The 12,086-nt window shown below is 36.3% G+C and overlaps 2 protein-coding genes across 2 annotated transcripts; one reads left to right on the top strand and one right to left on the bottom strand.

Moving 5' to 3' along the window:
* The first annotated feature begins 6,275 nt into the window (after positions 1 to 6,275).
* On the top strand, positions 6,276 to 7,485 carry LOC106440383 (protein EXORDIUM-like 4). The gene has a single exon (XM_013882029.3). It carries the CDS (start codon positions 6,347 to 6,349, stop codon positions 7,238 to 7,240), a length of 894 nt encoding a protein of 297 aa, XP_013737483.1. The 5' UTR covers positions 6,276 to 6,346; the 3' UTR covers positions 7,241 to 7,485.
* Positions 7,486 to 10,135: 2,650 nt separating this feature from the next.
* On the bottom strand, positions 10,136 to 11,826 carry LOC106440384 (transcription factor bHLH143). The gene is made up of 2 exons (XM_013882030.3): positions 11,662 to 11,826; positions 10,136 to 11,487 (listed from the first exon to the last, which is right to left on the bottom strand). The coding sequence occupies exon 2, from the start codon at positions 11,442 to 11,444 to the stop codon at positions 10,452 to 10,454; it is 993 nt and encodes a 330-aa protein (XP_013737484.1). The 5' UTR covers positions 11,445 to 11,487; positions 11,662 to 11,826; the 3' UTR covers positions 10,136 to 10,451.
* Between the last annotated feature and the right edge of the window lie 260 nt (positions 11,827 to 12,086).

The following is a 12,086-nucleotide window of genomic DNA, read 5'->3' as shown; positions in this document are numbered from 1 at the left end:
CTTATCTAAGTGCCATTGGAGCCTTAATGTATTTGGCTAGCCATACTAGACCGGACATCAGTTTTGCCGTGAGTTTACTGTCTAGATTCAGTTCATGTCCGACACTTAGGCACTGGAACGGAATAAAACATCTATTCAGGTATCTGCAAGGAACAACCGATCTCGGTTTGTTCTATATGAGCCGACCAGGAGATAGCTTGGCCGGATATGCAGATGCAGGGTACTTATCTGACCCACACAATGCTAGATCTCAGACAGGTTATGTGTTTATACACAGTGGGGCTGCAATAAGTTGGCAGTCCACGAAACAAACCTTAGTGGCAACATCATCTAATCATGCCGAGATCATAGCCATGTATGAAGCAAGCCGAGAGCTTGTTTGGTTGAGGAACATGACCGGCCATATCCTAAAGGAAAGTGGTTTGGCCGTGGGGAAAGAAAAGGAAGGACCAACGATCATCTATGAGGACAATGCAGCCTGTATAGCTCAGCTCAAAGATGGATACGTTAAGGGAGATAGAACGAAACACATCTTGCCTAAGTTCTTCTTCAACCACGACTTGCAGAAGGCTAAAGAAGTTCAAGTGGTTCAGGTTCGGTCCAGTGACAATTCGGCCGATCTGTTCACTAAGTCTCTGCCGACCTCAACGTTCAGGAAGCTGGTTCATCAGATAGGAATGCGCTAGTTGAAGGATCTTCAGTGATGCCTTCATCAGGGGGAGTGTCATGTGTTGTACTCTTTTTCCTGTCTACGGTTTCTATTTTTCCCACCTTGGGTTTTTGGTTTTCCTAGAGAGGTTTTAATGAGGCAACGTCGTGCATGATACAAACCCATATGGTTATGGCATCCAAGGGGGAGTGTTATAAATCATTATGTGGATGGCCATAACCAAGACCAAGACAAGGCCCAACCGTGTCCAAGAGGAGAGAAAGTCGGCGGCTGAGGAGAGAGAGTCGGCCTATCCTTTGGCCGACATTAGATCTAGGATGTTTCCATTTATCTGTTTTAGATATTTTCCTATTTCATGTTGTATTAGGTTTTGGATAATTTTTTTTTTCCTATACTTTGTAACCCTTATATAGAGAACATCTATTACTCATTAATAATACACAGACAATTCTCCATTCTTTTACAACAAGAATCTGTATAAAACCATTTTAAAAATCGATTTGAACCTACTTAGTTACTCTTTTGCCTAACAACATCAGTTTGTCACCAACTAAGATGCGCCTTTGATGTTGTTTGATTATATTGTTTACCCGTCTTCACTGCTTAGTATTTTGTTAAAATTTGTTTATTAATTAAAAATAAATCATGGTTCTTCTTTGTTTTAATTGTTTGTAGGTTTGCGATTGGAGAGCAACTACGATTTATGATTTAGTAGCTTAGGTCATATGTAGCTCTCGTTTGATTAATTTTCGAGTTAGGTCCTTACTCATATATATGTACCCATAAATGAGCTCGTGAATTATGTATTATTCCTTGTTTCACGTATATTTTGTCGCTTTCACAAGAATTAAAACATAAAGCGTGTCACATTTCACGCCAACGAAGCATTGCATGGCGTTGGTATCATCGCAATATCACATATTTTCGCCGCCTTATAATGTTTTCTAGCCCTACGAATGACACTGGCAGTTACATATACCTATCCACACGCACGTTCATCACACCAAAAACACATTGATTGTTATTACTTGATGACAAACATTTAGCTTTCAAATACGTCGAATCTAAGTTGTATTGGTTCATATCCGTATCACTCTGTTAGTCTATTGGTTGTAAATTAAATCAACGACAGACAGTCCAAAAATAATGGAAGTTTGGTGTAATTAATACTTTATTATTAATACTTTATTATCATAATTAAAGTATTTGAAAATAATGATTTCTCTGAAAGATAATGTGGACTAAATTAGTCTGACCCGAAAAATTTATTATCGTAAGAATATACCTAAAAACAGCATTATCGCACGGTTTTAGGAGGATTTTTACCAAAAAACAGGGTGTGGACCACCACAAAAAAGGAGAAACGAGTTGCAAAAGTCGTAGGAGAAGAAAAGTTTTCTCATGGTTTTTTGTATTGTTCGCGGACCCTACTGACACGTGGCGGCCCGCGATAGATTCACTTTTAATTTTTTTTTTTAAATAAGACAAAAAAAATAAAAAATAATAAGAAACCCAATTGGGTTTGTGTGATAAAGATGCTCTAAGCACGTTGAAAAGAAAATAATATTATAGTGAATTATTGTCTTTTCTTTATAATAATAAGCGATATTTCGAATGTTTTTTGGTTCTACAGAGAGTAACCGACTCTAGTCTGGAAGGGACAACACAGTTCTTGGTTCGAATGGTTTTTCAAGCAATACAGTATACATGATATGGACAGACAGAAATGGAAGAAAACATGGTCAACCATCACATGAGCCGACTCTCCTGATTGATTATGTCGACAAGCACATACGGAACCGCATCGATTCAGTAAAAGGCAAAATTCGGGCTAGACATCCTCATGCCATGAGAACATGGTTTGCTTCACGATAGATACTTGGACGTATCAGACACAAAATGTCCCACATCGGATGTTAAAATGGACCATTAGTAATATATAAGATAGATGGGCTACTCTACTTACCACCAATTGGTTTTAGATTGGAAACCCATCTAGTTTAACATGGTATCAGATCCTGATCCACGCAGTCCAACCCGATCCACATCGATTTGGTCCAGAGTTGTCTCATCGATCTTTGTCCGAGCATTTCGAGATTAACGCTCAAAGAGACATCATCCCGAGGGGGCGTATTTGACACAAAATGTCTCACATCGGATGTTGGAAAAGATCCTTAGTAATATATAAGATAGATATTCACTTATCACCAATTGCTTTTAGGTCGGAAGCCCGTCTAGCTTAACAGGAAGAAGTTTCAGTAGTTTTGAGTTGTTTTTTTATAAAACCAAATCACACAAGTTCTAAAAAAGCAATATTTATGATATGTTAGTAAAACAAAAACCTATTTATCAAATTGACATAAATTATTAAAAATTTAGTTCTCTTTATAAACACTGACAGAATTCTGTAGATACAGTTTTAACCCTGATAATTCAGTAGTTACGTAGGTGAAAAAATATTAAAATTGGTTAAGACAAAATAGTAACTGCAATTATTTTTATGCAGAAGGCGGAGCTAAAGTAAAAGTAAGTTGAGATTCATTTACCAATCTTGTTCCGATCACCCAAGAGAGTAGTTTCTGAGTTCTGACAATGTGACGTTAAATATATTTTCAGGTTTTAATAAACACTAGAGCTTGATCCGCACGCCTGCACGTATATTAAGTTTACATTTTTATAAAGTGATATTCGTTTTTCATGATTAGTGTTATATATTTTATATGTGTCGCCGTAAAATTAATTGTAATCAAAATACCCGGACTGAATCGGATAATAAGATTATTTTTGGTACAAATATCCGAGTCCGTTTCAGATACATTGGTTATTTAGATATTTTTATGTTTTTACACATCAGGGTCAAAATCTTTCAGATCCTGAAGGACCCAACTCGAACCCCACTAATTTAAAAGCCTCAAAAAAATTGATAAAAAAAAAATAACTTGTACCTCAATGAATACCCGAATGTCTATACCTAACTGATTCTGTAAATAAATAAAAAAAATCTTTTTATATGTTTGACTATTTTTTATTTAGTAAAATAGTTATTTGGAGTGAAGCATTAAATGGCAATAAATGTAATACATTTTAATTATTTTTATTTAAGTTATTATTTTGTTCACGTAAATTATGCATTTGAATTTTGTATTTAACTACGAAATTTTGTACCGATTGGAACTAAAATAAATTTTTTTTAGTAAAACAGATTAAACCGAACTATTAACCATATGAAAAACCTCGGTTATTTTATATTTTATATTTAAACAAAGTTAATATTGATTAACTAATAAATAAAAATCTGTATTATTAGTTTTATGGTAATATAAAATGTATTTTTAAAATAAATATAATTAATGATGTGATGTACCATTAAGTTAATATAATTAATGAAATTAATAAAATGACATTATATTTTTTGGAATTCTTGTTTATAATGATATCTATATTTTCAAACAAATTCCAAATGTAATTCTGTGGCTATTGGCTACGTGAAGGATCCGCAAGACTCAACTTCCTCGTATGTCGTGCCTCGACGTTAGTAAATCCAATGGTTCTGTTTTACTCTGTGTCTATTAAATACTCGACGTTAACGTTACTATTAATACTTATCAACTTTCTTGGTCTATAATTTCGCTTGATAATAGTAGTTGTGACTTAGAACAAGTGTGCTGCATAAATTATTGAGATAACATCAATCACATATATGGAGTATAAATTTTCTTGAAATATTTTCTGGTTAGTTTTAGATTGAATAATGAATTAACAAAATTATGTATATAAAAACTTGCAAAATTCTCTAATTTAGAGAAATAAGTTGGTAAAAGCTTTATAAAATGGCTAATGGCAAAATATAGAGAGTTTGTAAAAAGAAAAAGAAGCAGCTAAAGAAAAACAAGAAAAGTGGACCACGCAGAAATGAGACAATAATTGATGCAGGAAAGGGCGTGGTTCGTACGCCTTACCTACCGACTATTCAAACACTTTTGTATATTTCCTTACATACATCAGATTATATAACTGTATACATACATAAGTTAATACATGTTGATATTCATCATTATACACAATCCAATACTGATGCACGTATGGATTGAGGTCCCTACACTTTTACAGAAACAAATGCTCTCCAGTGTCTTTACCTTTATGGGTTTCCTCAAAACAATAGATTTTGAAAATAGTTGGAGGCAACTTTTGAATAGCATGGGTTGGTGTAGTTAGTGCATGGTCGGTTTAATGTTGCAATTTTGAACTTTTGAATAGCGTGGGTTAGTGTAGTTAGTGTGTATGGACGGTCGGAGTAAAGTTTAACTCTTGGTCGGTTGAAGATTACAAATTCTAATAAGAAAACCAACCCTTACAATGTATATGAAAACGAAAAATTAAAGCATGTTTCAATCGTATTTTATAAATTCTAGTAATAACTTTTACATAAATAGCATGGGTTTGCCGATGTCAAAAAAAAAGAATGGGTTATTTCCTTCAAGAATTCTGTAAAAAATAATAATTCAATTTTATTTAATGATATAAACACCGTAGTCTAGTGGTTAAAATTTAAAAACTTTTACATTAGGTTTGTGGTTCGATTCCCATAAAAAACCATGTTCATTAAAAATGTCGTATATGCATAATTATTCGTCGATCAAGTGTTATGAAAAGAGTTACATTGTGGAGTTTGATAATATGACTAATATTTTTAACAAAAGGCATGGGTTAGTCGTTGAAAATCATCTGGTGTAGGTCTTCTTAGATACTCATCTCCAAACAATTGTATTATCCCATAAGTGAAATTTTTCAAACATAAAAGTGCAGTACTTTCACCTAGTCGGAGATATTCGTCATACGTATCTCCCGATTGACCATATGCCAGCATACATATAGCTGATGTACACTTTTGAAGTGCAGATAGCCCGTACCTTCCGTGAGCATTTCTTCTTTGTTCAAAGTATGAAACTTCATTACTTAGGCGATGGACAATGCGAAGGAACGATGGCTTGTTCATTCGAAAACACCGCCTAAACATTTCCAGTGGGTATGTAGGATTGTTCCCTAAAATAGTCGTTCTATAGTAGATCCACTTGATAATAGAAGAACTGATGAATGTGTATCTCAAAATTCAACATTTTCTTCGTCTACTTGTTGAGTTATTTTTGTGAATTCGTTGAGCTGGTGATCCAAAAACCTATGCTTTTTTGCCTTTTGTATATGATGAAATGTAACTGAAACTCGGTGCGTTCGGAAACGTATATAATAGTACAAATTTCCTTCAAGAGTTTTGTAAAAAATAATAAATAAACTTTATTTATTGAATTACATGCATGATTACTACTTTCAATAACTTCAGACAGGAACTATTCGATGTAACTAGTTAAAACTTTTATCCGGACATGCACGGAAGTGTTCATCCCTGTCGCATAATATCTAGATTTACTCAAAAACTTTTTTCAATTAATTTAATACACGTTTATGGAACCTACCACGTCACCCTAGACTAACCTCACTACAGGCTGTCAAGTCCAAGCGCCTAACCAATTAAACATGCCCACGTCACCGCCGTTTGAAACGCATACTCTCCGCATAATACAGCTGTACCCCGTTCAAAAATTCCAATATAAATACAGCCTTCTATGGTTTCATAAAACCCCAAATTAAAAAACAAAAACCTCTCTGTTCTCCCCAAAAATGGCACACACTCACCGTCTTACCGTCCTTCTCATCCTCCTCTCCACCACCATCGGCTTCTCCTCCGCCGCGTTGGTCGAAGAGCAGCCTCTGGTGCTTAAGTACCACAACGGCATTCTCTTGAAAGGAAACGTCACTCTCAACCTCGTCTGGTACGGGAAGTTCACCTCAATCCAACGGTCAATCATCGTCGACTTCATCCGCTCTCTCAGCTCCTCCGCCGTCCCATCAAAAGGCCCATCCGTGGCCTCGTGGTGGAAGACGACGGAGAAGTACAAAGGCGGCTCGTCGAAGATCGTCGTCGGTAAACAGCTCCTCCTCGAGAACTACCCTCTCGGAAAATCGTTAAAGAGTCCTTATCTCAGAGCTCTCTCGGGGAAGCTCAACGGAGGTGGTGTTCGGTCGATAACCGTCGTTTTAACCGCGAAGGACGTCGCCGTTGAAGGATTCTGCATGAACCGGTGCGGGACTCATGGCGCGAAAGCACGTTCCGTTAACAGCGGAGCTTATGTCTGGGTGGGAAACTCTGAAACGCAGTGTGCTGGCTACTGCGCGTGGCCGTTTCATCAGCCGATGTACGGACCTCAGTCTCCGCCGTTAATCGCCCCTAACGGCGACGTCGGAGTCGACGGAATGATCATAAACCTCGCGACGCTACTGGTTAACACCGTCACGAATCCGTTTAAAAGCGGTTACTTTAACGGCGGGAATCAAGAAGCTGTCTCGGTATGTACCGGGATGTTCGGGTCCGGTTCCTACCCGGGTTACGCGGGTCGGGTCCTCGTAGACAAGACAACCGGGGCGAGTTACAACGCCTTGGGACTCGCCGGGAGGAAATATCTTTTGCCAGCGATGTGGGACCCGCAGACTTCGAAGTGTAAGACTTTGGTTTGACTTTAGACGGTCTAGAAGGAGACACGTGGCAAGAGATCAATGGAGATGGAGAGTTGAAGCTTATCGGAGCCAAAGAAAGTTGTTGTAGATATCTATCTTGTCTGATTGTACGGAGGAGTTTAGGGAGGGAAGTGGATGTGTTTCTTTTGTCGTTTTGTGTGTCGTGTACATTCGATCCTGGAGATATGTGAAGGATGGGCCATATATCTAATTTAATGCCAATAAATAAAATCGATTTGTAGCTTTCTCTGGGAAAATTGGGCCTACTAACCATACAAAAAACACAAGTTCACTTAAATAACCAAAATCTCTTCCCTGCTTTCTCTTCCTATCTCTCTTTTTCTTCTCTCTACAAATCTAATTTCTATTTTTTTTGGTTATTTGGCAAATAAGCCATTTTCTCTAAGCTTATTTTAATAACATCGTTTTACCAGAGGGAACAGACTTTATAGATAAACAGGGAATGGGATTAAGAAATTAATTATGCTGTGTAGGATACGGTAAACAAATATTTTAAAAGAAAATAGTATTGTAAAGGGGAATAAAGGTGGCTGTCTTGGTGATGATGGAACTTGAGGAAAACGAGAGAAATAAAAAAAACACTTAACCTTTATCAAAGCTAATAGTCTTATAGCCTTTGGATGTATTAGCGTTTTTCTTTTCTCAACATTAGCGTATTTAATTACTCTGAGTTGGGAATAATCATTTTGTTTTCATTATCCACTTTTCCCACTAATCTCAACTTTTTAGGTTAATTGAATTAAATTATCTCAGGAAGTCTTAAATATAATGAGTGGGTTGGTGTATGTGATTCAAGCAGACTTGTGGGATCAATGGTTTGTACTGGTTCAAAGAAATAATTCAAAGACTCCTTTGACAGTTTGTTAATAAGGGATCCATGCTTTTAAAAAGGGCTGTGGTATCGGTACTGAACCCGTTGAAAATTCATCTTTGGACTCAGACCCATGCTCACCTTAAAGTAAAAAAGGCCTATTCGCCTAGGGTCTCTTGATAATGTAAAATTTTTGGGGTCCCTGATCTCTTATTTTTTTTTGTACTTAATAAATATTAATTAGATTTTTACCTGATTTCAGATCTCTTTTTTGTTTGAAACTTTTTTTGTTAGAATCTGTTTCAGTTAAAATTTTAGAGACTTTAATTATTTTTTAAAATCATCAACTTCTAAGTTCTAACCCATGGTAAAAAAACACAGAAATAAAAATTGAAACAACTTTTGTTGACTTTTAAGGTTTTATCTATTATTATCTGGTTATATATATATATATAAGTAAATGGAAAAATATGTAAAAGTATTATATAGTAACTAAGTTCTAGAGACTTTAATATTCTTAAAAGTATCATCATTTTAACACACAATTTTAACCTTCATTTTTATGTTACTAATTTAATATTTTACATCACATTTTTATACACATTTTATATACTATGATAATTTGGCAAAAAATATTAAAGAACCAAAATAAATTACTCAAAAATTTTACATTCTAAACTTTGTGTATCATTTTTATTTTCTAATTTTTAATTCATATGGCAAAATAAGTTATTTTGAATTATTTTATTTTAAATATAATACACATAAAATTATATAAACAAAAAATATAATTTCGCCTCAGGTCCCTGTATCTGTTTGCACGGCACTGCTTGGACTCCATGTCTTAACTTCTTCTACATCCCATGTTTTACGTCCAATCTGTTTCGTGATGTTTACGGATGCTCAAAAGTCAAATGTAATCGTTTTTATCTAGCAGGCACATTCAAATATATGCTGCAAATCAAACTCGTGACAAGTCTTTGGTCTCTATTTTACAAAAGAGAGATAAGTTTGGTTACCTTGTTATAAAGTAATCAAACAACTAAGAAATATTAAAAGTGTTAAGAGTCCCTCACTAAGTTCCAGTCGCATACGCATATGATCCAATTGAGAATACATCTGACAAGTTGTTAATATGTTTAGAACAAATAAGCGAATAGCATTAGATTCTCTCCGTAGATTAGCGTGTCTAGAAAGTAAACCAATTTCTGATCTATCCTGAGTTTGGATTGTGACTTATCCTGTCCTCATTCAATCACTCCTAATTCATGACCACTTCATTAACAACCGAAATATCAAACCCATTAAACCATGACCTAATTCTTTTTTCGGTAGAAATGCAAAAAAGCCCACGAGCAATTGAATTATACAATTATACTCTAGCTGGCCGACGGGAATAACTTACGTATTTATTTGTCATTTACTACTATTAATGGCCCATATAGATCAATGGGCTTTAGGCCATTTCAAATATAACTACAAAGTCCAAATGTATTTCTAGTTCCGAATTTTTACGAAGACAAGTTTCATTGTATGATTGTATCCTTGTTCAACTGTCTTTTTCATTTGGACTACAAGTCTACAGAACTTGTTTTTAGTACAGAAATACGATATTTTGAAAGGTCGGAACAAAAAAGGTTTGGCATGCAAGGAGCTGAGTCTAAGAAGGTTCTTCCATAATCCATACTGCAGCTCTAAAATTGTATTAATAAAACATGACTGATACATACAACATGTGTTGGACCCACGAGAGAAACAACAGAAGCAAATGACATTACAGTATATTACAGGAAACTTAAAAAAAATGAAAAGAAGAAGAATAGATACGGGACTGAGATAGCAACAGAAGAGTAATAATGAGACAAAAGAGCGTGGGGACAGAGATTCACCCAATAATGTAAGTGGAGATATTCACAGAACATGCGGAGATTGCATTTCCACAACAACTCCATAAAACAATTCACTGTTGTCTATTTTGATTTTTTACTTCATCCACCACACCCACCACCACCTTCACAAGGGTTTATTATTACTCGAGAGGAAAAAAAAAAAGGAAGAATCAATGAGGCACCAAAGACTTTGCTTTTGTTTCAAATTTTATTCCACTCCAACTCTCCAAAGCACAGAAGAAAGTAAACGTCTATTTTGTTCCTTTTTCTTATAGAGAGAGCATGCCAAATCCAAAAGCAGAGATATCACTATTGACCCAGCTAAGCTGAACAGTGTGGATACGGTCCCACTAGGCCACCAGGCGTGACCTAAAATTGTTTCAAACGCACGTTAATTGCAAAATATTGAAAGAATCTTCTTTATCTCATTGATTGTCTTTTGTCTCTTGTCTTCTGTTTAACCAACCAGCCATACTTGTCCAATTGTTTTTCACCAGTGGTTGTTTAAACCTTTTGGTTGTGAGGTTAACTCTCGCTTCAGCAGCTTGAGGTAGTCAATGGCTTCGTCTAGTAGTAAAAGAGCTTCTTTCCCTTCTGCTCCTGGAACTACGCTCTCAAGGATTCTCAGAGCGGTGTGGATCTTGTCTTTCCTCGTCTCTTCCTCGTCGCTAAGACCAGAACCCATTTCTTGATTGCTGCTTGAGATGTTGGACTCTTGAAGTTTCTCATCTGATGACCTTTTGAGATTAGTGAGACTCTTGGTACCCACCACAAAGGATGGGGATGGTGATGGTGATGGTGATAGGTCTTCTCTGTATGACGAATGGTCCAGTAGTACTTTCTGCCTTTTGAGACGTGGACCATCATCACCACCACAGCTTTCGGTTTCATCCAGTTCTTCTTCTTCTGTTGTTTTATTATTGCACGCTTGTTGTTCAACTGGGAATGGAGAGTGACCTGTGCTCGTCACTTCATCATCATCATCATCACTCTCGCAATCATCATTGTCTTCATCATCAGAATACAGTAGTGCGTTAATTTCCTCAGTGTCTTCGTGCATCTCTGACTCCTTCTCTTCGCCATTGACATGATCTTCATGGAGGAATATCTTTTCTGGAATGGCATGATCTTTACTTAACCCTTTCTCTAGGTTTAGAAAATTGAGAATTTTCTCTGGATCAGTAGCCACAAAAGAGGGAAAACGAACTGGAGATCCACACTGTAACAAGCGAGTCTGGTTTCCTGACTGGTCGAATACTAGAAACCTTTTCTGAGAAGACTTGAGTGTGCTCTGAGCAGCAACTTGTGTTCCATAACTGGACAGTAAGGCCTGGAACGGTGGCTGCAGATAGCGAAACTGATACTCAGATGCATATATTTTACCGAGTTCCGGGAAAGGAGCTCCAGGAGAGGACCCGGTAGCTATGTCCTGAGGATTCAAGCCCAATGGTAACCATTTCTGTTGGCTGTTATCAAGAGGCATGCTCTTGCAGTTTACGCCAATGAAACTTTACAGAAATACAATACTGCAAAGAGAAAAGGCAAAAAAGAAAGGGATGAATTAGTTTTTACATGGCTATGATTATGAATGAGAGATCATTACACAAACCAACCCAAAAAAAAAAAAAAAACCATAGTAGACAAACAGAACCAAGATAACTTAAAAGTGAAGATATGAAAGATAAAGAGTAAAAGCATACCGATTGTGGAAGTTGTTGCAACAAGACAATGTGTTGAACGCAAAATACTTTCTTATCGTGAGAGAAAAATATAGAAACAAAACGTCAGCTAGAAAGATACAACACAGACACAGAGAACAAAGCAAACTACGTCACTGGTTTGAGCATATGTCTAAAGTATTCAGCCTGAAAGTGGAAGACAAAACAGTAGTGTTAGAAACCTGAACTAAAAAGTGTGTGACAAGGAGAGAATAAATTTTAATTTTTGATTTCAGAAACAAACCTGACAATTAGCCATGGGTTGAAAGCAAACAATAGCTCTTACTACAACCGCACCGTTGTTCTCGTACTTGAAGGTTCGAAATCTTGTCTGACCAGCTGATTGGCTTACCATAATTTTTCCAAAAAACACTTGGGGTTGAGAGAAGAGAGAGATGACTCGAGAA

This window comes from Brassica napus, chromosome C9 (assembly GCF_020379485.1).
Source record: "Brassica napus cultivar Da-Ae chromosome C9, Da-Ae, whole genome shotgun sequence".
NCBI classification, from domain to species: domain Eukaryota; kingdom Viridiplantae; phylum Streptophyta; class Magnoliopsida; order Brassicales; family Brassicaceae; genus Brassica; species Brassica napus.
Note: the sequence above shows the minus strand (reverse complement) of the source record. Positions and strands in the feature narration are given on the sequence as shown.